The 26,391-nt window shown below is 39.8% G+C and overlaps 1 protein-coding gene across 1 annotated transcript in view; it reads left to right on the top strand.

Annotated features, from left to right (window-relative positions):
* NLN (neurolysin) overlaps positions 1-25,529 on the top strand; it is a 94,298-nt gene extending 68,769 nt beyond the window's left edge. The window contains exons 10-13 of the mRNA XM_068990612.1: positions 10,950-11,136; positions 11,656-11,784; positions 12,951-13,087; positions 25,022-25,529. Coding sequence (XP_068846713.1) covers positions 10,950-11,136; positions 11,656-11,784; positions 12,951-13,087; positions 25,022-25,156 — 588 coding nt within the window. The 3' untranslated portion in view covers positions 25,157-25,529. The remainder of the gene's footprint in view (positions 1-10,949; positions 11,137-11,655; positions 11,785-12,950; positions 13,088-25,021) is intronic.
* The last annotated feature ends 862 nt before the right edge of the window (positions 25,530-26,391 follow it).

Raw genomic sequence — 26,391 nt, 5'->3', positions numbered from 1 at the left:
TTTTTGTTTAATGGTAAACCTACTAATTGCTTTTCCAGGATTTTTTTCCCACTGATGTCAGATTTCTCAACATGTTTCTTAGCATGTTTTTCTCAGAAGCTGAACATGTTCAAAAATGTCACAGGGCTTCTACAAAACCACAAATTTTTTCTTATTGTGTCCTCTTTCACAATATACTTTTACTCCAGAATCAATCCACTGATGAAAGAGCTTCATTGAATACCATCCTATGGCATGAGTGCACACGTGCTCAGTCATGTCTGACTCTTGCGACCCCATGGACTGCAGCCTGCCAGGCTTTGTCTGTGGGATTTCCCAGGCAGGAATACTGGAGTGGGTTGCCACTTCCTTCTCCAGGGGATCTTCCCAACCCAGAGTTCAAACGCTGCATCTCCTGTGTTTCCTGCATTGGCAGCTGAATTCTTTACCACTGAGCCACCTGGAAGCCCCACCCTATGGAAAAAGAAAGAAAACTATTGTTAAGAAAGGGTGTCAAATATTTGTTTTTCCCTTTTAAATCTTTTCCTCAGAGGAATTTGGTGTAAGCTTCAGAGATAAACTGTGCTGTAATCTGTCTCTTATGCTTATTAATGCTTTGTTTAGTTCAGTGGTTTTCAGTCATCCAGACTTTATACTCCTTTTTAAATAATAAATAAATTCTTAGACCATCCTTTACTAGGTGTCAATTAAAATCACAGATAACATGGTATAACCATGGGGGGAATTTACCAAGAAAGAGATGTATGTGTGCAATAGATTACAACTAATTTCTCTTTATTTCTAAAAGTGAAAAGTATATTTATTCTCAACTTCATAACACAGTCCAGTAAACTAGGCCCAGACTGTTCTAGGATGAACCACGTGAATTTGCTAATATTTAACCACTATTGACATGAAAACATCTAGTTCAGTTGTTCAACCTAACAGTTTTTCAAATTGATATTTACATAAATGGAGAGACAGTTTTACAAATTGGAAATCTCCACCCATCTCTAAAGGTGAACTTTTTAGAAATAACCTCTGTATTAGAATAGTTTTAGATTTACAGAAAAATTGGAAAGATAGTGTTGCCCTTACTGTTAATGTCTTACAGTATATTTGCCAAAACTAGGAAGCTAACTTTGGTATGGTACTTCTAACTAAACTCAACACTTTACTTGGATTTTTCTAGTTTTTCCCAAATGATGTTTTCTGTACAGATTTTTTTTTTTTCAAATCTAGGTAATATCCTCACTAAACATAAACAAAAGCATTTTGTTTATATTTTTCGAATTCTGGGCCCGCCAGGCTCTTCTTTTCATGGGATTTTGAGGCAAAAATACTGGAGTTGGTTGCCATTTCCTTCTCCAGGGGATCTTCATGACCTGGATCGAACAAGGATCGAACCCTGCCTCCTGTGTCTCCTACATTGAAGGCAGATTCTTTACCCACTGAGCCATCAGGAAAACCCCTTAATATCCTCAGTAAACATAAAAGAAAACATTTTGTTTACGTTTTTCAAGTCCTAGGCATGGTTGTGTAGTATGACATAATGAAGAATTCAGGTTACACGTGAATAAACCTGAATCTTGCAGCAAAAACTGCAGACTTGATACGTAAGTGGTTTTGTCAACTCAAGACCAAGAGTAGTATAGCCACTTGTCTTAAGAGTGCTATTAATATAGCAGAATACCATGGATTGGGTGCCTTATAAATAGCATGTTGTCCTGACGTGCAGTTCAATGCTGGACATCCAGCATCCCACACCTAGAGTAGCCCCTGCTGCTGCTGCTAAGTCACTTCAGTTGTGTCCAACTCTGTGCGACCCCATAAACAGCAGCCCACCAGGCTCCTCTGTTCCTGGGATTCTCCAGGCAAGAATACTGGAGTGGGTTGCCATTTCCTTCTCCAGAGTAGCCCCTAATCGTTGTAATAAAGAAAAATGTACCCATTCTTTTCCAGAAAGCTACTATCACTTTTGTTAAAAGAAAAAAAAAAACCATTTAGTTCTTTCAACATTTTATCTTTACTTCCTGGTGCTTCCATGTTCTATTTTTAAAAAGCAAAGGGGAATAGGATATGAATCTATTCAGATAAATAAATCCTGGTGTACTAATACAGCCATTTCTACTCTATTTAATCCAAAGAAAATAAAGCTTTCAGAATAACATAAATTTTCTTCCTTAGATAATTTTAAAGTCTATTTTCACAGCAATAGGGTTCCTGAAATATTTATTTTCCATCAGTGTCCATTCTATGACCAGCATTTCCTTTAAGTAGAATAAAACTAGATTCCATTTTTCTAAAACATTTTTATGAATAATTTGGAAAAGTCAAATATTCTTCTTAATTTCAGACTTATGTGACTTAGATTGTCTCAGATCCAGTTGTGTGCTTGTACACAGATAAACAGTAGATCTTCTTTGGATCTGAGAACCTATGAAAATCTGATTTAAGCTATAGAAATCTCTTTGAGAAAAATGGACATAAATTTACACAACCAAATTTTTACATGGAATTTCAAAGGGCTGCTAACCCCCTAAAGCCTAGGTCATACTGAATTCCAAGCTAAGAACTATTTCCTCCTTTGTTTGGATGTTAATTATCAGCTAATGATTTCATGAGGAAGTCATTTGGTGTCTTAATCACATTTATTAAAATAATACTGATCCTCAAATAGGGTTTTCTGTGCTTTTGATGCATGTTCTTATTTTGAAACACGACCCTCATTTAACCTTAATATCGTATGCTTATCATGTATTCACAAAGCAGTTCTCTACTACACTGTTATTCTCATTATTTCTTATGTTAATTTTGATCCTTTGAAATATCCACTTTAGTACTGGAAAATAAGTTTCTTGGTACAATTTCATTTTAAAACTCTGTGACTCATGACTGAAATATATATACACTTATATAGCTGAGCTATATATAAAAATATAATTATATATGTGACCGAACATGCTTATGAATATATATGAATCAGTATGTATACTGATATACTGATAATAGTATATATACTGATGATCAATATATATACTGATGAGTGAAATACATGTATGTTTCATGTATATACATACATATATATGAATAAACTATGTATGCACGTATATAATTATATGTGACAACTGTCTATCTATATATGAATCAGAGCCGACTCATTGGAAAAGACTCTGATCCTGAGAAAGATTGAAGGCAAAAGGAGGAGGGGGCAGCAGAGGATAAAATAGCTAGATAGTATCAGTGACTCAATGGACATGTATTTGAGCAAACTCTCAGAGGTAGAGGAGGACAGAGGAGCCTGGTGTGCTGCTGTCCATGGGGTCACAAAGAGTCAGACACAACTTAGCAACTGAACAACAACAAATATATATGAATCCGTATATATACTGATATACTGATGGTGAATGATATCTCTTGAAACAGTAGACTATATTCAAAGACTTTGCCTAACCTCCTTCATGAACATAAGATGTGTCATACAGATGAATAGTATATTAGTACAATCCCTTGTTCGGTCATCTCCTAATGAGATTATCTTTGAAAAGTCTCTTGTTTGTTAATCCTTTCAAATGTCCTATAATATTTTAAGATCTTTTAAAGTAATGTATTTGAAACCAGTGATCATTGCTTTTGTCTTAAAAATCGTAGACAGATCCGCATATTTGCAGCTTTATAATGATTTTAAAACCTTTTGTACTGACCTAAAGTAGATGGAAATGAAAAAGGAGTATAATAGTTTCTGTGTGCAGTAATACTTCTGACTTATCTGAGAAATATATAGTGAATTTATTAATTTGCCATATATATTCAGTAGATTGTTTTTAAGATATGGCAGCCAAGTGTTTCGGTTCTCCAGGCTGGCAGTTTGCAAGTTTGATGACCCAAAGCGCTTGCTAGAGCTTGTCATAGTAATATTTAAATAGGTCAGCAGGCGCATCCAGTTTTCAAACATGTAGATGGACTAGTTCAAGGTGTCTACTGTCTCATCATTCAGGAGATGAGTTTCACTCATGTCTTTGTGTTTACCCTACAGGGTAGATAATTTTGATGATAGCAGTCAGGAGGTGGCATCTCTAGTATCTGTTCCTGTTTCATGGCTTTATTGTGGTTTGGGCTGTCAGTAATTGCTGGCCTTTTGAACTTCTGTAGAAAAGAGTAATGCTTCCTAACAGCTTCCATTGTGTTGTCTGTATTGGTCGTGCATTAAGAGCAATAATGAGTTTTAGACTGTTAGAAATCGTTATTTTAAAGCAACACATAAGAATCACAATAAATGGGGCTGGTGCATGGGGATCACCCACAGAGATGTTATGGGGAGGGAAGTGGGAGGGGGTTTCATGTTTGGGAACACATGTAAGAATTAAAGATTTTAAAATTTAATAAAAAAAAAAAAAGAATCACAATAAAGCCTTATTAAAGTGAAAGAAAAACTTCACATTTCACATAATCTGTCAACTTCATCTAAAAACTAATGGAGTATTTTGTCTGCTTTAAATATTTTGGATTACACACTATTTTAAATAAACATAGTCTATATCAGTTAGGAAGCACAATGGTGTTATAAAAAAGAGTACTGGATTAAAAAATCATTCATGTATTTGTGGGCCTGGCTGTTTGACTTTCAGCGCGTTTTTCAGGCAACCCACTCCAGTATTCTTGGGCTTCCCTTGTGGCTCAGTTGGTAAAGAATCCACCTGCAATGCGGGAGACCTGCGTTCAATCCCTGGGTTGGGAAGATCCCCTGGAGAAGGGAAAGGCTACTCACTCCAGAATTCTGGCCTGGAGAATTCCGCAAAGAGTCAGACACAACTTAGCAATTTTCACTTTCAACCTCCTTGAGCCATCTCTTTTTTTTCTTACTCATAAAATGGGAACAACAACAGTTCTCATATATACTTCCCTGGAGTGCTGATGTGATTAAATAATGTGTGAAAAGGTACTTGGAAAAGAATAAAGTGCCATACATATCTGAAGTGTTCTTGTAACCATGCTTATATATAATTCAACTCTTTTGAAATCGATAAGTAGTGCACAGGTCATAATTTAAGAAGGTTATAAAGATTGCCATGAAGAAAAGCACTGTCACTTCAGATTTAAAAGAGTTCACAAATGCCTACCCTCCATGGGTGTTGGGTGAAGATCTATGGAAGGTGATTGGAAACCATCACATTTGTATTTTTGTTTTGTTTTAATGATTCCTGCCTACTTAGAAGTTTGATTCCTAGAGCTAGAGCAGAATGAGCACTTTGTTTATTCATTTATTTGTTTTTTAAAAGTATCTTTTTTTTGGTTGTGCCCTACAGCTTGCAGGATCTTAGTTCCCTGACCAGGGATTGAACCCAGGCCCTTGGCAGTGAGAGGGTAGAGTCCTAAACACTGGACCAGCAGGGAGTTCCCCAGTTTGAGCAATTTAGAGTATTGGCAGAAGTGGAAAGGAAATCTGGGTCCATTTATCTTCAGCATTAACCCCAAGGAATAGGCACTTGGAGGAAGCTAAGGAGAGGCTTGGTCAGACCAGCCAATGGGCAGGCCAGGAACAGTGATGGCAGCCAAGATTTACTGAGAACTGACCATGTGCCAGGCATTGTAGTCAGTGCCTACATTCATTCTTTAATTTTGTACGTACAGTATTCTCAGAAGTGGATTGACCAGTCTACTTCTATTACTATACTATTATTGCCCCCATTTTCTTTTTTTTTTTTTTCAGTTCTACTAGTTTGTTGCCACCAACCCACCTCCCTCCACCCCCTCATGCATGCGTGCTCAGCAGTCCACCAGGCTTCTCTGCCCATGGATTTTTCCAGGCAAGAATACTGGAATGAGCTGTATTGCCCCCATTTTCAAGTGGGAAAAAACTAAGACTTAAAAAAGTTAAATGTTCACCCAGAACTAACCATCCTGCTCCTTACCCCTCTATTTTATTGCTCGTAACTATTCTTTGCACCCCCATCCTTGTGATGGAGACAGCATTATGTCATGGGGTCTGAATTTGGTCTCCCAGGTATGGATTCCTGTTGGATGGACTTCTTCTTTCTGAGTTTCTTCTGTCGAATTCCCTCTAAATCATTCTCCTGTAAATGTGTGTGGAATGATGAGATTATCTAGTTCCACATTTCCCTTTGTGTAAGTTGACCTTTTAGGCCCTGAAGTCCACTGAACACCTATCAACAACCTTGTAGCCTCTGCTCCCTGCTCCCAACGCTGCAGGCTGTTACAGTTTTCAACGTCAGTGTTAGAAGCACTTTCTTTCAGGATCCATTTTTGTTATTTGAATATTTGTGTTTTTATACATACACAAGCACATAGACATATGTACATAGAATAAATGCTGAAGTCATGAACCAAATGTGATGCCATACAACATCGTTTATTTCTCTTTGAAGACTTATTTTTTTTTAATTTCTTACTGTGTTTTCTGTGTGTGATTTCTGAAAAATAATTAGAAAATGAGAAATGTTTTATTGACTCCTTAGAAACAGTTATTATCTATTGGGTCTGACATGTTGTACCAGATATGATAGAATGGGGATCAAAACATAAAGTATCTTGAATGCCTAAAGTGTGAGGATATGAAATGTAAGAATTTAAAAATTAAAATCAGAATATTATTAAGTAAAATGATATTAATTATATACTGATTTACTGATTGAGTATTGAAAGAAGATAAAGTAGAGAGGTGATGTTGGATTGGGAGCTAAGAGATCAGGTCAAGTATAAGACCAAGAGAAATCTCTTAGGGTTGTTTAAGGTTTAGGCGTCCTACAGAAACATTCTCCTCACACCTTCATTTATTTCACAAAGATTAATTGACTATCCACAACTTTCTGAGCATGTGCTGGATTTTGGAGGTACAGTTGTTAATAAGGGATTCATACATATAAGGTTGTTCTCAGCGTTTGAGTTTGAATGGAGTGGCGTGCTCAGTCGTTCAGTCATATCCGACTCTTTGAGACCCCATGGACTGTGGCTCACCAGGCTCCTCTACCCATGGAATTTTCCAAGCAAGAATACTGGAGTGGTATTCTCCAGAGGTATTCTCCATTCCCTTCTCCAGAGGTTCATCCCAACCCAGGGATCGAACCCATGTCTCCTCCATTGGCAAGCAGATTCTTTACAGCTAATGCCACCAAAGAAGTACATTATGGATAAGAAGTAGTAGTCAGGAAGATATAGCCAGTTCGAGGATAAACATGTGAATTTAAGTTGCAGTATTCAGGACTTCTGTAGGGAATTTCCTGGTGGTGCAGTGTGGTTAGTACTTGGCACTCTGACTGCTGGGACCTGAGCTCTATCCCCAGTCGGGGAGCTAAGATCTCACAAGCTGCACAACACAGCCAAAAAAAAAGACTTCTCTAGACAATGTGTTGTTTTATATGTCTTAAATGATGATGGTAATACTGACCAGGGGAACTGTAGGGCTGTTGTGAAAGTTAACAACGTGTTATTCAGGTTCTCTTTATTACTATTATTATTGCCAATGATTGCTAGGTATATGCGAAGTTAAAAGTATGACCTTTAACCCTCTGTTTATGGCAAAGCCTAGGAGACAGTGGCACTTTTCTTTTTTTAATGCCTTATTTCTTAAACTTCCTCATCCCTGGATTTAGGGTTGGATCAGACAGGTCAGGACATGGAATGACTGCTAGGAAATCATTAGAGGATCACCTCAGACAGCCAAAGTCCACTCTCCTGAGCCCTGTTCTTTTCCCTAAACAGAGTACACCTATTGATTTCAGCAACTGCCTTTTTTTTGAGTTGAGATTTGCTCTCATGAAAATAACACTTTAGTTGTAAATGCTAAAAGCAACAAGTGAGTCTCTTAATTAGAATAATAGCCTATATAAGATTTGGTCCTTAAATATAACAAAGGCTCACGTAACTTTTTGAGCTTTAGTTTATATCATTTTGCTCCAGGTCTCTGGAGCAATATCCATTGAGAAACGAATGTCTGTAGCATCTCATAGTTTTAGACAGCTTTCTTCCTCTCAAAAACTTCTAACCAAACAGGAATCTAAGTTTACCTTGTTTTCTAGGCTTTTATTGTCAAAGTATTTCCTGTAGCAATAAGGCTCCTGAGGTCTATGTTCAACACCATTGAATTATTCATGTTGAAAACTAGAAAACACTTCTTGGGCTCTTTGGAGCCCACAGTTGAAAACTGGGGTGGGAGTGATATTTGTTGGTCGTCAGAAAGTAGTATCATTCAAAGCCAGGCTGTTTTACTCACCAGGCCCCCCATCAGGCTGCCGGTTTCTAAGACTTACCCATGGTTTCTTTGTGAATGGACACAGAGACTGACTGTGGATTCCTTTCCTTTTCAAATTTAGCTATTTGCGGGGAAATTGAGCTTTTGAATTTTATAAGTTCTTTGTCCTCCTCATTTGAAAAATATTTAAATGATCTTGCCCAAAGGGCACACAGAGAAACGGCCTGACTTTCGGGAAATTAGTAAGCGGTAGAGTTATTTTTAGCTTTTACTCCTAGCAAACATTTCCTTTTGTTCTTTAGAAGACATTGTTGATCTGTTCATTCATGTGCTGTGGTCTTTCCCCAACTACAGGATGGCTTCAGATAGAATAAGCCCTCTCTTCTCTACTCTGCGTGACAGAACTAGTGTTACTTCTCTTTAATTTTAGCTCATGACTTACTCATTTGTTCATGTTTTTCTGCATTCTGGAGCACCACCACTAACACACACATTTTATTGTTGTTTGGGGTGGATTTTTCTCTCTCCCCAGCAAATACTAACCAAAAAATGTTCACACATGCAGGCTGAACGAAATTTATTTATTTTTCAGTCAAAATACTGTATAGTAATAGTTGATGGTGTAATTTTGTCCTTATTTTCTGTTAGTACTAATTTTGCAGGTATAGATACCATCTTTAGAAAGTTATGTGGTTAGTATTACAGAATCCCAAATCCAGGATAGATGGTTACAAAGGCTGGCCTTTACACTTCAATGTCATGTTTGATCTTTGAAAAATCTTCCAGGACTTAGAGGAAATCAGGTTTTTAAGCAAGTACACTGATACTTCACTTTTACTCTTCACATAAAGGCAAGTTTGATATAAAAAAACTAGATCCAAAATGATTTCACCATTTTGTAAAATCGTAATTTAACTTTTTTTTTTTTTTTCTGTAAGAGAGAGAGGTATTATAGTATCTGTGATTAAAGTTGGGGTTCTGACTCAGACTACCTGGTTTAATGTACAGGTTCTACCATTAATCTCAGTATGCCTCAATTTCCTTATCTCATAAATGGAGATTGTGATTATTATACAATTGTTTTGGAATTTAAATCAGATAATCCATGAAAAAGCCTAGCGAAACACCTAACATAGTAAAGTCTCAATAGATGTTGGCTATTATAATTATTGTATACAATTATTTTCTCTAGAATGTAGGCTGTAGTTATTTTTAGAAGATTATATACAGGAAAGAGGCAAGAATATTCAGTTTTTCTGGAGCCCTTGACTTTTTCCCTGTAAGAATTTTTAATTGGAATGTCCTCAAACAGAGGTTACCCAGTTCCATTGCCTAGTGAATTTAGTTTCCCTTGGCCCGTCAGTATTTGCAGCCCTTCATATCTAGAATCAGCACAGTTATAATAGGAAGTCAAGCAAAACATTTTTTTGCATAAAGAGAGGGAGGCCGAATGTGAGATGGCACTGACATCTGTGCCTCTGCCCTGGGCCAAAAGCAGAATGGCCCATCTGCTGCCTCCTCCACTGGTGACGCCCCGTCCTCTCCCTTCCTTCCATTTAGAGCCCTGGGGATGATGACGTCAGGGAGAGAAGACTGGGATGTGAAGCATCTAAAGAGGGAAGCAGGACAGAGGTTCAGGGGAAGGTAACAGAATCACCCCCATTCTGCAGCTGACCCAGTTGGGTAAATGCTAAGTATTCCTCTGCCAATAGCAATTTTACATGAGTTCTCTGGATGATGTGAAGGCTGAAAAACACCAGCCTGTCTAGTGAATTCCCATCTTTCTGGTTAAGAGCTTTCCTGACATATGATTCAACAATTTACTAAACTTTCCTTTTTTAAAGAAAACTTTATTTTTAATGCTTAACTCAGAATAAATCTTTTATTTTTACAAGGGGTTCTTTAGCTTCTGAGTGTATCCTTTGTTTCTCTTTTCTTATAGCTGCATTAAACTCACCTCACTTACCAACTATTATACATTGGTAACTCCTGCTGTAGAGGCTTCTTGTTTTAAGGTAACATCTTCTACCCAATCTGAGAGCTACAGCTCGGGCTTTCCACAATATGGTTGCTTTAGAAACACTTATTTAAAGCTTAAAGCACAAAACATCATACACCTGAAAGGGATATCAGTCTATAATGTTTTAATTTAACTCTTTAACCAATTTTGATGAGAACTTGAGTAGTTAAATAATAGATTGATAAATACTCCAGAAAGGCATGTACTGAGTAAACAAAAGTATGCAAATAGCAAGGGAAACTAGGGAGAGATTGTCTTAGATTATGAGTCTCTTCAATTTTAGTGGGAAACTTTTTCTTCTGGCAACACTGCTCGGCTTACGTAATCTTAGTTTCCCCAACCAGAGATTAAACCTTCGCCCTTGGTAGTAAAAGCATTGAGTCCTAAATCACTGGACCACCAGGGACGTTCCTGGGAAATTCATTTAAAATATTTTTACTTTCAAAGCTTAAGGTTTCTTTTAACTCAAACTAATTTTTTTCAGTTTTCTGATAATTATTTCAAGTGTGTCTGTGATTCAGAAGAATGAAATATTATTTTAATATAGATATTTGGGGACTATTTTTCAGGCTGCTTGGGTACTTGTTTTACTTTCATTTAAATTTGAAGTTACCTTAACCTTCATTCAAAGAGGCAGTTGACTTGATTCTGCCTTAAGTTTTAGTGAGTCGATTATAAGTCATCATATATGTAGTTTTCATTCACTGCTTTTTAAAGAAGATTTTTATGTTTACTTTCTAGACCGACTTTGCACGATTTAGTGGAACAAACGTGGAAACTGACTTCGTAGAGGTGCCATCACAAATGCTTGAAAACTGGGTGTGGGACGCGGATTCCCTCCGAAGACTGTCTAAGCATTATAAACATGGAAGCCCTATTACAGATGATCTGCTTGAAAAGCTTGTTGCTTCTAGACTGGTCAACACAGGTATGACTTAACCATTTTAGAAAATAAATCAGAATTGCTCATGGAGAATTGGTGGCATCTTTTTTAGGTAAGAAGTGGATTTATTTAGAGAAATACAAGTTTCCGTAGACAGAATGTGGACCATTTCAAAAAGCAAGAGCAGCTCCGGGGCCTGGGGTCATGTCAGAAAGTGAGAAAAGCCGTGAGAAAAACACACTCCACAGAGTGTAGGCCATCCCAGAAGGTGAGGGGCCTGCTGGCATCTTCTTCTATAGAACTTATTTCCTCTTTTGTAATGATAACACCCCAGAGTGTTAACATGAGGTGGGAAGGCCACTAAGCATTGGAATCCTGAACACTGGAATTATATCCAAGAAAAAAAGGTAGCTCTCCTTTTAAATCTTAAACAGAATGAGGTGTCTTGCTCCGACCTTGTAATGAATACTGTTAGAATCCGTTTATGAAATCTCTGATCTTGTGATATTAGAACATGTAATTCTCTCTTCTCCCCAACATGCCCAAACATTCTTATATTGTTAGGTCTCCTGACCTTACGCCAGATTGTTTTGAGCAAAGTTGATCAGTCTCTCCACACCAACACTGCGCTGGATGCTGCAAGTGAATATGCCAAATACTGCACAGAAATTTTAGGTGTTGCAGCTACTCCAGGTATGTAAATATGCTTACTGCAGGTTCCTTCTTCCTGGGAAGCACAGGGTATACTTAACACTGCTAGAGAAGGCAGAGTGTCAGGCAGATTAGCTAATATAATTTATTTCTGATTTCTGAAACCAGGCCATGACTTTCAGATAAGCATACTTTTGTCCTTATGAGTTATCCTATCCAAATGTGCTTGAAGGGAAGGCGGCTCCAGCTCTGCAGCATTTTAGTGTAATCAGGCGTGAGCAATTGGCCTCCACCCAGAGCAGAGAAAGCCATTCAGTTTGGCAACATGGCCGGGCCCCGCCCTCCCCGTATTCCCTGAGACTTCTGTAGGATTTCAGTCAGACACTGGCAGGAGGGACGTTTTAGAGAAAGGCACAAACTTCTACCTTGTGTCTGATCCTGCTTCTGAGGTCAGTTCAGGCAGTTTGACTTTCTAACCTGCTATGAATTATGAGACTCGTGTGAGTGGGTGGGAGATGGTCAGACATACGCATTACATTTATATTTATTTATTTCAAGCACACATGTAGCTGTGCATGTAAACATAGTTGGAAAGAACTTTTTCGATCAAAGAAACTGTGGTCTAGTTGAGGCAGTCACATTTCTAGTGATAAGAAAGGCCCAGGCCTCTCACCTCCTTTTGTGGTCCAGCACACTGAACAGCCACGTGGGGCCTCAGGCCTCTGACAGAGCCCTTTCTGTAAAGTAGCCCTGGAGGCAGGTTGGATTGGTAAGCCCGTGTTTGGCTCTTCAGGTAAAGAGTTCTTTTCCAGTAATTATGAACCTCAAGTACCATTCTGACCCATTTTAGATATAAATGGGTGTGACAAAGAGAAGGCTCAATATTATTAGAATATTTATAAGACACATATGTGTCTAAGGGACAAGAAAGGACTGAGTTGTCTGTTGGGTGTGTACGAAGCCTCTGAAACTATTGTTAGGCATTCCAGGGTGTAGGGCCGAAACCAGCTCTGAGGTGGAGCTGTCATAGGAGAGAAGTTTGTAAACATCTTGGCCAAGGACACCCATAAACCCCAGGAGTGCTAGAGGTGACTAGAGGCAAGGACCTCCTCCCACAGCTGGACTCCCCATAGAGAAGCCTTAGCTAGCTGAGAACCTGATATTTAACATCTGACATCACATTGTTTGAAATGTATCTTTTTTTAAAGGCACAAACATGCCAGCAACTTTTGGACATTTGGCTGGGGGGTATGATGGCCAATATTATGGATATCTTTGGAGTGAAGTGTTTTCCATGGACATGTTTTACAGCTGTTTTAAAAAAGAAGGGATAATGAATCCTGAGGTATTGTACTGGTTTTTTTTTTTTCCTCTTTTTTTTACTTCTATGCTTGCCTGTCCCCCTTAACTCCTAGTGTAAAATATTTTTTACACCTAGATTTTGACAGTAAGAGATCTAGTAACAACTTTTAACTTTAAAAGTCTAGCATCTGCTCACATCATCATACATCATACATTTGCTTTGTATAGGTGATTAATTCTGTAAGTTTGAAAAAAAAACAAGCCTACTGCATTTTCTTGCTTACTAGCATTCCATTATATTGCATAATTAAAATTCAAAGCTTTGTTTATGCATCTGCTAGTTTTGACATGAGCGGTACAGTGTTTTCATTTTATAGGTTGGGAAAGAAAGGTAAACTCCTTCCTGATATAAATGATCTGCCTACATTTTGATACACCCTACATACTTTCATTATATGTTTTCTGTGGAAGTCACCCTTTTTTCTGTGATTGGTACACGCCACCTACAACACAGAGTTTGTAATCTAAATGCCTTTGAGTAATTTAAGCTGCTTCATTAACCTGAGCCGTTCCTTTCCGTGTGCAGCGACTTGACTGCCAGGTGGCTGCCAGCCAAACCTTCCTGAGTTACAGTCCCTCTGTCTCCATTCTTGTTGAAGACTCAGCTGTCAGGTTATTTCCAGGGCTGATAATTTTCCAGTGTGTTTTTCAGTCTGTTTGATGCAGAAATTAGAAGAATAAAGTGTCAAAATCAGATTCTCTGTGTGTATTTCAACTGACTTATTCTCAAAACTTTGTGTTTCGGGATTGCATACTACCTTACACATGAGCACTGAAATAATGGGTGTGATGTAGACCACCAACCCTTCTCGCCAGCCTTCACCCCCAAAACACCACCTCCAGAGTACCTACAATCTGTTCCCTAGCCTTTCCAATCCCTTCATCTTCCATCCATCCTACCCAGGCTATTAGGTCCCTGCAAGTCTCCTTCCATCCCCTGGCAACCCCACCTAAAGAGCGATCAGCCACTGGCTTGTTCTCATAAATACCCTGACTTCTGCATGACCTTCAGCCAATGTCCAGCCCTGGATTCCTCTACCATCTCATTTAGAGATGGTACCCTTGGGGTTCAGGTTCCCCTTCTGCGGAATACCCTAAGGCTCCATTTGATGCCCCACTCCAGAGTCCGGCTGTCTGGACCCCCACGTAACTCCACGGTCCTGCTCACTTCCCTAATTGGGGTCCCCACCCCCTGTCTCCCTCTCAGCAGATGCTCTGTCCTCTCTACTAAAGACATTAAACGCATTGAAAGTGAGTACCTTCATCTTCAGTATTTAACTTCTTCCCTCCCGTCTCACAAGACGGGTCTGTGATACTAAGACTCACTTGTTTACCATCTCAGGAAAAAGACCTACCACCGACTGCTAACCTCAGCACCACCACTCAGTCGTTCTTCCTTTCACAGCCTACTGTCCTGGTGTAAGAAACAGTTTCTGCACACCTCTGCTTCCTGGCTTTTGCCTCCACCAACTGAAGTGGAAAGTTGTTACCCTTCCCTCCAGAGTAACCACTGATGATCCAGTCTCCAACTCTCAAAGGCCCTCATCAACCTTTTGTCTTGTTTTATTCCTGCTTCTCGGTATTCCTGTCTTTGTCACAGCCCTTAGCTAAGCAAACAGATCCCGTCTGTACTTCCCAGAACTCTCAGCCTGGCAGCCAGATTTCTGTGTTCCCTTGGGTCTTTCCTCCTTCACAAATTTATTCATTCGGCTTCTTCCACCTAAAATCTATGCCTTCCTTGTCTGTGCCTCTCCAGAACTCTGCCGTTCATAAAGGCCCTATTCAAACGGCCACTCATTTATGAAGTCTTCCAGATCACTGAAACCAGAAGTGATCTTTCCATCCTCTGAACAGAAGAGTGAACTTGGGCATGGGGTATACGGTTTCAATAAGCTTTTTCTTGTGTCTGGAATGTTTAATATAATTATCTTACAGAATGACGAAATCAGGTTATAAAATATTTTATACCATAGAATGTGAATTCTGATTTTAAAATATGCATTTAGAAAAAAAAGTACATCAAAGTATTGTCAATTATTATCTTTGGTAAGTTTATGATTGTTCAGTATTTTCCTGTACTTTTTATAGAGCTTTTCCTTATTTTTACATAGAGCATGGATTATTGTAGAAATCAGAAAACCGTGTTTAAAGAGACACAAGGTCCAGGTATGTAAGAGTGTAATTGTGACCTCCACCGGCTCTTAAGTCATTGGCGAGGCTTCCTGGCGCAAGTACTACATCGCCTCTTTCATCTCCTCTACCCCAGTCACTTGACCACACCTTCGGGGGCCTCCACTGCCTCCTCTCTTCCAGCTGTCACAGTAACAGCCAAAACACTGATTCCAGTGGATCCCGAGGAACTTGCAGTTCCGGCAGAAGGGATCCCTGCCATCGTGCTTCTGTGTGCCTCCTTTCTTCTCCGGCTTCACTGCTTGGCAGGCAGCCAGACTGCTCTTAATTCAGACAAAAGGGCAGGGTTGAACACGGAGGAAGCAAGATTCCATACAACCTGGAGTTGCCTTGTGGTGTCAAAACCTGTTTTAAGTTTGACTGAAATTCTAGATTCAGCTGTGCAATATATTATTACTCGTCTTATGCCAGGAAGCTGGCCCTAATCCCTTCTTTTCTCCTTCCTGTTAAATACTCTGGAACATCATGTCATTTCCCGCTCCTCTGCTGTCACAGCAACAGTGAGCCCAGCTCCAGCGGCCAAGAAGAATCCACTGCACCCACCCTCACACTCTTCAATTCAAATATCCATTTATTTAAAAACTAACACTTTGGAATAACAATCCTGTTCTACAGAAACTTCTGTCATTATTACGACTATGTCATGGTGAAGGGAAAGAATTTTTGTGGTATGAAGAAGTAATGAATTTGATCTGAAGCTGTGGGACTCAGAGCAGGCACAATATATCATGCAGTCTTATTGTCTCAAGACCCCTCACCCTCCCCAGTACATATATTTGGAGCACTTTGAGAAAATAGCAGGATGGCCCTTCAAGGAGTCAGTACCTGCTTTTCTTAGTCCCCAAGCTCTAGAGAGGCTGGCGGCTGAAAGATCATGTATTGTTGACATTATTGTTCATGGTCATTAGCATCAACAGAACATCTCCAGGCCTCACCTCTGTAACCTCTTACCATCCTGCAAAGCCTGGGGTCTGAGAACCATTTTAGATCTCAATAAGCAGAACCGCAGAAAGTGTGCAACTCACTGGGAAAACAATAGTAGGAGGGATCGAATATAAGCCTACAGTCTTCTGTGCCCTACGTGTTAGCAACAAAATATTTTATAGTACAGTTGTTTGATAGCCTCTATCAAAGGTTTAGAACTGGCTGCTTACCTGAAATAGCCTGAAAGTTTGCTACCTCTGGTTTTATCTCTAATTTTCTATGATCTTCATCTTAACTGTATAGTTTGTTAAATATAACAGTATCTTTAGTGTTTACTTTTTCAACTCATCTCTTAAATATCTTTAGCTTTTAGTTTGTAAACTCATCTCTCAAATAGCTATGGAAGGGAGCTACTTGGGAGTAACAGTTTCCCAGCAAACTCTAGGAGCTCTTTCAGGATCCCTTTAAGGTTCCGAAACGTGGTTTCAAAATCTAGCAGCTAATCGTAGGGTTGAAAGAATGAGGGCATTTTAACAAGGGCCATTTCTTTTTATAATGCAACTTCATTGTGGGAAAATTTCCTAAAAAGTAATAGACATGCAGATTCAAAGGCAATTATATTGTTAAGCTAGAATTAATGTTCCTCCTCTTCTGCATTTAGAGTAATTGCTAAGCGTTGTTTTTTTCCATTAGTGAAGAAGATTACAGCCAAGTATCACATGCATAAAGGAATACTGAGAAAGTCAAAGATAGAGAAGTGTAACTGTCCACAATGCCATAAGGAAGTACCTAAATCTTATATACAATAATGGACAGAGAAACATACAAAGAATCTTGGCTAAATGGGAAGAAGAATTACATCACAGGGACTTTCCTGGTGGTCCAGTGGTTAAGACTCCATGCTTCCACTGCAGGGGGCACAGGTTTGGTCCCTGATTAGGGAACTGAGATCCCACATGCCGTGTGGTGCAGCTAAAAAACTAAAGAGAAAAATTACCTGATAAAGTGCATTATAAAGCTAAGTATTCCAGGGCCTAGGCCCAATTTCTGCTTAAATGCGTTGCTAAGAGAGAACATGAAATTTCCTCTCCTGATGGGCCTTGTAAATAGATTAAATTCTGTTTCAGCTTCTCTGACCTACCACCCCAAAGCTAATTTTTCTTACACTTCAACTTTTTCTAACAGCATTAAATTCTGCCTGATTTAAGGGAAAAAGGAAGGAAATTGGGTTGATGTCCAACCTACTTCTTGAATATTTACAACGCCAGACCTTCTAAGCCTTGAATTCCAACCAGCTGGAAGCCGTTTCTCTTCCTTTTTGTGTTCCTCCAGCCCTTCTTTGTGTTTCTGTTAGAGCTCTAGTAATCTGCCTTGCAAATTGTCTATTTCTTTATCTCACCTTCTGGATCATGAGCCTCTTGTAATATGAACTGTTTTATTCATCTTGGTGTTCGTCCTCTGCATCAAAATACTTACATTGCTGGACCCAACTGGCAGCTCCCCGACCTGCTTCCTCTCAACTGGTCCCTTAAGACATGGGACTGGTCAGGCTGCCCTTTTTTTCTCCAGATCTCCTCCCTTCCCGTAAATATTCGCTCATCCCTCCTCACAAATTGAAACTTCGCTGAAGTTTTCCAGATGAACTCTTTGAGTCAAGGGGCGATTCCGACGCTGTTCTGATACCAGCACCAGTCTTTCACCTTCTCCCTCCTTCCTGTTTGTCGTCCAAGGTATTCTTTCTCCCACTCACAACCTCCCCACCCTGACTCATAGAAAACAAAGGAAGTGCTGTGGGGAAGAAGTGTACAGATGAGCTATGGAAGGACAGGTTTCAATATCCACTGTAAAAGCAGGCTGGTAAGCCCGTTAGGTGCCTGGCTGTCATCGCTTGTCCTTGGGCGGATGCCCTCTGCCCTGATGCCTGCTACTCAGAGCAGGAAGGAGACACCTGGCTCTACTGCCTAGACTCAGTCTCAGGAAGCAGGAGGAAGGGAGGGTTGGAAGGCCGGGGGAGCTTGCGTGTGCCCCTGCAGAGAAGCCAGAGGTGGCAGGAGACCCAGGCTGCTTCCCATTCATGTGTTCTCGTAGATGATGGGCTCCTTCACTCAGATAGTTATGAGCGCTCAAAGAAAGGGAGGCGGGCATGGCCACCCACTGCAGTATTCTTGCCTGGAGAAGCCCACAGGCAGAGGAGCCTGGCGGGCTGCAGTCCGTGGGGTCACAGAGAGTCGGACACGCCTGAGTGGCTAACACACATAAGGGCTTCCCTTGGTGGCTCAGATGGTAAAGAATCTGCCTACAGTGAAGGAGACCTGGGTTCCATCCCTGGGTCAGGAAGATCCCCTGGAGAAGGGAATGGCTACCCACTCCAGTATTCTTGCCTGGAGAATTCCATGGACAGAAGAGCCTGGCAGGCTACAGTCCATGGGGTCACAAAGAGTCAGACATGGTTGAGCAGCTAACACAAGATTGTTGCATAAAGTGAGTGCCTTGTCTCTCCTACTTAGTATTCCTGTGTGTGTTTTCAGTCATGTCTGACTCTTTGCAACCCCATGGACTGTAGCCCACCAGACCCCATGGACTGTAGCCCACCAGGCTCCTCTGTCCATGGAATTTTTTGAGTAAGAATACTGGAATGAATTCCCATTTCCCACTCCAAGGGGCCTTCCCGACCCAGGGATTGAAACCCCTCTCTTGTGTCTCCTGCGTTGGCAGGCGGATTCTTTACCTCTGCATCACGGGGGAAGTCCACTTAGCATACTATTGTATACTAAGTATACACTGTAGTATACTAGTATACTTAGTATAATATTTTATACTAATAGTGGAAATGAAGTCTTTTATGCTTTTTTTCTAGCTTTATTAGGAGACAGAACTAATTTTAAGGAAATGCTGAAACAGGAATGCGTTTGCTTCCCTGACTATATATGAGTAACTGAACTTAGGGACAGTATGAGAAAGAAAAGGAAAGGAGAGGCAGATGATGACTCAGGTCTGTTGAATACCACCATATAGCAGAAATGATTCTAGGGAGCAGGCAAGGTGCTAAAACCATTGCTCAGATTCCTCATATACTGAGGGAGGTAGGCATATTCCCACCTTACAAATAAGGGAACTAAGGCTCAAGGCCACATAGCTGAGGATGAAGCCAAGATTTTAACCTGGGCCTGATTCCAAAACTCCTGATCTTGCTTTAAAAAACATCAGTGTTGAGGACTTGCCTGGTGGTCCAGTGGTTAAGACTCTGTGCTTCTACTGCAGGGAACACGGGTTTGGTCCCTGCTTGGGGAACTAAGATCCCACATGCTGTGGGGAGCAGCCAAAAAACAAAGAAATCTGAACATATTTTTTAAAAAAGAAAGAAAGAAACCATCAGTGTTACAGAGGATTTACACAGTTGCCAAAAGATATATGTTAACCTTCCAGGAGCAAAAACCACAGAGGTGACCCATGACGATTTTCCCTTCCTGGATGACTAACAGGAGCGCTTACTCTGTACAGACCCTCCTGCAGGGTTTTTCAAGCGTGGAAGTTTCTAGTGGTTGTCTTAGGGCTTTTCTTCCTGCTTTGCTCACAGTTATGGTTTCTCCATTATATAAACAGAGGAGAACCACTCACACCACAGACTCTGTCCACCTGTAGCATTTGTCTCCCAGACAGCGTTCTCTCACCCAGGAAACTGGTACCTTCCTAACACACAAATTCACTTAACTGGTTTTTGTTTTTTTTTTCTTAAGAAACGCAAGATCCTATTACCAATATGACTCTTAAACTCTTCTCCAAACTTCATTGCCAAGGAAATGAAACTATTAAGAGACCATTGCTCTGTAATTCAGGAAATTGAATCAAGTTGTGTGGAGCTGTAAGCAGGGGAGGACCTGTGCTGTTCTGAGCCACATACTGTGAGACTAAACACTGCCCAGCTGTACAGTGACTGTACCAGCAAGGGAGATGAGAACTGGCTCTTCACAGCAGCGTGCAGCCCCTCTAAACCTCACTGTTCTTCACTGTCCACAGTTACAGTTCTTGGTGCAAAATGAGAATATTCTGGCAGATGTCCACATTTGGGTGATTTTTTAACTTTAAAATTTTCATTATTTTTCCTATAATTGTGCAATGAAATACGCCTTTGTAAAAGACTCTCAGATCTTGAGCATTAAGAATTTCTGCAGGTAAATACTAATAATTGAGGCTGCATGATAGGTTCAAGAGGGTTGACTATACTCTTGTCTCATCTATTAGTATGTATTGAAAATATTTCCATAATAAATGGCTTAATTATTTTTATGTTCAGATCAATTTAATTCACATTTTCTAAGTTCCTATACTGCTTCATCCAGGAAGAACAGCCCTTCCTTCCCCCACACCACCCCGCCTACTGATTTGTTGCTGTTCAGTTACTCAGTTGTGTCCAACGCTTTGTGACCCCATGGACTGCAGCACACCAGGCTTCCCTGTCCTTCACTATCTCCCAGAGTTTGCTCAGACTCATGTCCTTTGAGTTGGTGATGCCCTCCAGCTACCTCATCCTCTGTTGTTCCCTTCTCCTCCTGCCTTCAGTCTTTCCCAGCATCTGGTTCTTTTCCAGTGAGTCAGTTCCTCGCATCAGGTGGCCAAAGTTCTGGAGCTTCAGCTTCGTCATCAGTCCTTCCAGTGAATATTCAGAGTTGGTTTCCTTTAGGATTGATTGGTTTGATCTCTTTGCTGTCCAGGGGACTCTCAGGAGTCTTCTCTAGTACCACAGTTGAAAGGCATCAATTCTTTGGTGCTCAGCCTTTTTTATTTTTCAGCTCTCACATCTGTACATGACTACTGGAAAAACCATAGCTTTGACCATATGGACATTTATAGGCAAAGCAATGTCTCTCTTTTTTAATACGCTGTCTAGGTTTATCATTTCTTTTCTTCCAAGGAGCAGACATCTTTTAATTTCATGATTGCAGTCACCATCCGAAGTGATTTTGGAGCCCAAGAAAATAGTCTGTCACCACTTGCATTGTTTCCCCATCTATTTGCCATGAAGTGATGGGATCGGATGCCATGATCCTTGTTTTTTGAATGTTGACTTTTTTCACTCTCCTATTTCACCTTCATCAAGAAGCTCTTTAATTCCTCTTTGCTTTCTTCTGTAAGGGTGGTGTCACCTGCATATCTGAGGTTATTAATATAATAGTCTTGATTCCAGCTTGTGCTTCATCCAGCCCAGCATTTCGCATGGTGTACTCTGCATATAAGTTAAATAAGCAGGGTGACAATACACAGGCTTGACATACTCCTTTCCCAATTTGGAACCAGTCTGTTGTTCCATGTCCAGTCCTAACTGTTACTTCTTGATCTGCATACAGGTTTCACAGGAGGCAGGTAAGGTGGTCTGGTATTCCTATCTCTTTAAGAATGTTACACAGTTTGTTGTGATCTACACAGTCAAAGGCTTTATCATAGTCAATGAAGCAGAAGTAGATGTTTTTCTGGAATTCTCTAGCTTTTTCTTGATCCAACGGATGTTGGCAATTTGATCTCTGGTTCCTCTGCCTTTTCTAAATCCAACTTGTGCATCTCAAAGTTCACATACTTTTGGTTCACATACTTTTGGTTCACATACTTTTGATGCCTAGCTTGAAGGATTTTGAGCATTACTTTGCTAGCATGTGAAATGAATGCAATTGTGGTAGTTTAAAGATTCTTTGGCATTGCCCTTCTTTGGGGCAATGAAAACTGACCTTTTCCAGTCTTGCGGCAACTGCTGAGTTTTCCCAATTTGCTGGCATATTGAGTGCAGTAGTTTAACGTCATCGTCTTTTAGGGTTTGAATTAGCTCAGCTGGAATTGCATCACCTCCACTAGCTTTGTACTGATGCTTCCAAGGCCCACTTGACCTCACACCAGGCTCTAGGTGGCTCTAGGTGTGTGATCACACCATCATGGTTATCCAGCTCGTTAAGATCTTTTTTGTATAGTTCTTCTGTGTATTTTTCACACATTTTGTTAATATCTTCTCTTTCTGTTAGGTCCATACCATTTCTATCCTTTATTTGCACGAAATGTTCCCTTTGTATCTTTTATTTTCTTGAAGAGATCTCTAGTCTTTCCCATTCTATTGTTTTCCTCTATTTCTTTACCTGGTTCAGTTTAAAAGGCTCTCTTATCTCTCCTTGCTATTCTCTGGAGCTCTGCATTCAGATGGGTATATCTTTCCTTTTCTCCTTTGCCTTTTGCTTCTCTTCTTTCCTCAGCTATTTGGAAGCCCTCCTCAGACACCCATTTTGCCTTTTTGCATTTCTTTTTCTTGGGGATGATTTTGGTCACTGCCTCTCGTACAGCGTTATGAACTTCTGTCCATAGTTCTTCAGGCACTCTGTTTATCAGATCTAGTCCCATGAATCTATTTCACTTCCACTGTATAATCGTAAGGGATTTGATTTAGGTCATACCTGAATGGCCTAGTGGTTTTCCCTACGTTCTTCAATTTGAGTCTGAATTTGGCAATAAGGAGTTCATGATCTGAGCCACAGTCAGCTCCCAGTCTTGTTTTAGCTGACTGTATAGAGCTTCTCTATCTTTGGCTGCAAAGAATATAATCAGTCTGATTTCAGTACTAACCATCTGGTGATGTCCATGTGTAGAGTTGTCTCTTGTGTTGTTGGCAACTCTGTAGGTATGGGGCGTAGAACATAAGGTGACCCTTAAAGGGGCTTGTTAGACAGTGTTCTAGTATGACACTGAAGAAGTGGTAGCAAACTTCTTGCCTTATTTACGAGTTTTGAATAAATTCTCTTAAAAAGGAGGGGCCTGTAATCACTGATAATGGACTTCCTGAAAACCCTGGTAGTGACAGTTTGATATATCATTTCTCGCTTGGTCGCAGTGATTAATTACTGTTTTAATAGTGATCTAGAACCTAAAACACGAATAATGGCTATTCTTATTACAGACTTTATTAGTCTAAAAAGTACCAGATCAGAGATCTTGAGCTCAGTGCAGCTTACCCCTTCCCTTTCTTTCATTGCCCAATGTGTCTAAATTTGACCAGTGTTAAATCAGTGGCTTAGGTAAGGTTTAGTTAGTTAGGTTGTCTTAGGTTCTAGAGCACTATTAAAACAGTAATTAATGGCTCCAGAACAAACAAGAAATGATGCATCTTTTTTTTTCTTCCTAAAGAAAATTAAACCTAGCTCTACACTGCCACTACCAGGGTTTTCAGGAAGTCCATTATCAGTGATTGCAGGTCCCTCCTTTTTAAGAGAATTTATTCAAAACCTGTAAATAAGGCAACAAGGTTGCTACCACTTCTTCAGTGTCGTACTAGAACATTGTTCAACAAGCCCCTATACGGGTTGATCTCTTACATTCTAGGCCTCAGACCTGTAGAGTAGCCACAGGTAGCTACTGAGCTCTTGAAATGTGGCCAGTGCTATTGAAGAATTGAGATGTGCTGTAAATATAGAAAACACACTAGATTTTGAAGACATACCACAAAAAATAAATCCCAATAATTGATACGTGTTGAAAGGATAATATTATAGACCTCCTGGTTTAAATAAAATATTAAAATTAATTTTACCTATTTTCTTCTCTTTTTAAACATGATTTCTAGAAAATTGTAAGTTATACATGTGGCTCACATTTTATTTCTACTGGACAATGCTCTCCAGAGTTTATGGAAAGTAACTTCATTGCACTAACTGTTTATTCCTGATTAAGACTCATCTGTGAGGTTAGCTGTGTGCTTATAGATCATTAATAAGTTTCAGATGATTTCTGTTTATAACCAAAACCTGAAAAGTTGTTTTTGTGTGTGTGACCCTTGTAGGACTTTAAGTAGTTTTGTATCTAACTTGGTAGATTTCCTTCATCAACATTTTCTTTTCTTTAACAGTTTGACTAGACATCTCTGATGGTTGTACCAAGCAGAATCATTGTCCGAAGTCAAAAATGAGGTTACTTTTGTTTCTGGAAATTCTCAAGCTATTTATGTACTCAGGGAAGCTATTAGTAGCTGTTCAAATGATTTAATGGATATAAATTTGCATCTTAACCCTGAACTATTTTATAGGTAGATTTAGAATTAAGCTTCATTGAATTGTCTTGCCTGTCAAAAGGACAGTGAAAAGGAAGTGAAAATATTGAATAATGCTGATACTGAATTTCAGTTGTTTTCTTTCACTTTATCTGCTTATTTATTTGTGTAAATAAAGGCAGAGGAAATGTTGTATGCTTTAAACTTCTAGACCTTGTCCCCAGCAAATTTACAAAGGTCCTCCTTCCTCGTGTTGACCCCACAAAACTATCTACCTTCCACCATGGGACATGGGTTGTGGCCTTACCCCCGCCCATAAGGAAGAAGAGTTTTTTTATGAGCCCTTCATAAAGATATGGCAGAAACTGCTTTGACAGCAGCAGTTGGGCTGCTGTTCCCAGGTGCACACAATCCCTGTTTGTAGCCTAATTGAACTCCTGTTTTGCTAACCCTTTCGAAATCACATTTTAGATGGGGTAGCAAATAGAAGACTGTTCAAGCTTCCATTTGGCTATTTTTTGTTTGTTTCTCTGTTTGCTCATATTGTCAGCATGCTGCTGAGGATCTAAGGAGACAAGACTGTAATAAAGGGAAATGTGGAAGACCGGAGGTCTAAGCTCCAGATCTCTTAGCTACCAAAGTAAATAAATACTACTAGCTGTAGTCTAGGGGAAGGAGAACGTCCAGAATAAAGCTAAAGTCCCTTTTTTTTCCCCACTCTTTTGCATCTAGAGATTTGGAAAATTGCTATAACCATGAATTATTAGGCATGCTTTATTTTATTAGGTTGGAATGAAATACAGAAAGCTGATCCTGAAACCTGGGGGATCTCTGGACGGCATGGACATGCTCCAAAATTTCTTGACACGTGAGCCAAACCAAAAAGCGTTTCTAATGAGCCGAGGCCTGCCTGCTCCGTGAACTGGGGCTCTTTGGGATCCGTCCATGTTTGGAGGACAAGCCAACATCACCACGTGTTACTGGCTGGAAACTGAAGGGAGTTTTGCAAATGAAAATGTAGATTTCTATTAACTTCCTTTTGTTTTTTAATTTGAAAAATTATACAGATGTAAATGGAATTCTAAATACTGTGACCTAAGAAAAGATGCGTTAGAAAATAATTGTACTATAAACTTTCATAAAAATGGATGTGATTTCTTTTTATAAAAGTTTCATATGAATGCAATTTGATTTTTTTACAATTATAATCTAGATAATGTAAGAGGGCTAAGAATTTTTTAATTGAATCATATACATTATCTGCTTTGATCCTTCTTATATCTCAGAGTTTTGTACTTGGGATTTCTCGGCTGATAAATGAATCATCACATCCCTCTGATAGATATTTTCTCAGAGCCTTGCATCCACTTTAACTCTCTGTCTCCCAGTAAAGTGTGACCTCTTTTCCTGCATACCTCCGGGCCAGGGGACTACGCCTCAGTAATTAATGGATGTATCTTTGTATTTCAGGCCTCATGATTTCCAACTTTCCGCCACCTGTAATTGGTTTAGTCTTTGTTGTCTGATGTCCAGTCAGAGAGTACCAAAAAATGAGTTTTAGCTGAAATGGCCTAATGTATATTACGACTTTAATATCTCACGTTAGAGTATTAGAGATCTTGGCTTTGGCACATAAGATCGTCATACTTACCAGTTAGAACACTAAAGCAAACCTAAGATTCTTTTTCTCTTCTCGGGCTTCTAGTAAACAGCAAGGTCTTTGCCTCCTTTACTGTGCTCCTTGCCTGAAGTGACAGGTAAATTGTCACAAAGGCCTATCTCGAGTGCTGCAGGAAGAGAGCTGAATGGAAGCATAAAAAGTCCAGAAGCCCCAGGAAGTGAGTGGATTCTGCACAGGAGTCTGTGAAGACGGCCGCTCCAGCGTGACGTGTGCTTCAGCTCAGCCATGGGGAGGGGGCTCCTCTGCGGCTTGTTTCATCTGGTGATTTTAAGTGCGCCTTTGGAGCGCTTTAGCTCTCTTTCCTGTGGGCCTAAATTCCAATTTGCAAACCAGGAAACTTACATACTTACTTTTCCTCTAGGCATCTACTCAATGAGGAAACCAAAATAGGATAATAAAAAAATTTTTTTAATTAAAAACTAACTTGGAATGTATGCATTCTGCATAGGGCTTCTAATTGTTTGCCAGTGTGTAC

The sequence above is a fragment of the Capricornis sumatraensis genome, chromosome 18 (assembly GCF_032405125.1).
Source record: "Capricornis sumatraensis isolate serow.1 chromosome 18, serow.2, whole genome shotgun sequence".
In the NCBI taxonomy this organism is placed as follows: Eukaryota; Metazoa; Chordata; class Mammalia; order Artiodactyla; family Bovidae; genus Capricornis; species Capricornis sumatraensis.
The sequence above is the reverse complement of the archived record's forward strand: the minus strand, read 5'-3'. Positions and strand labels throughout refer to the sequence as shown.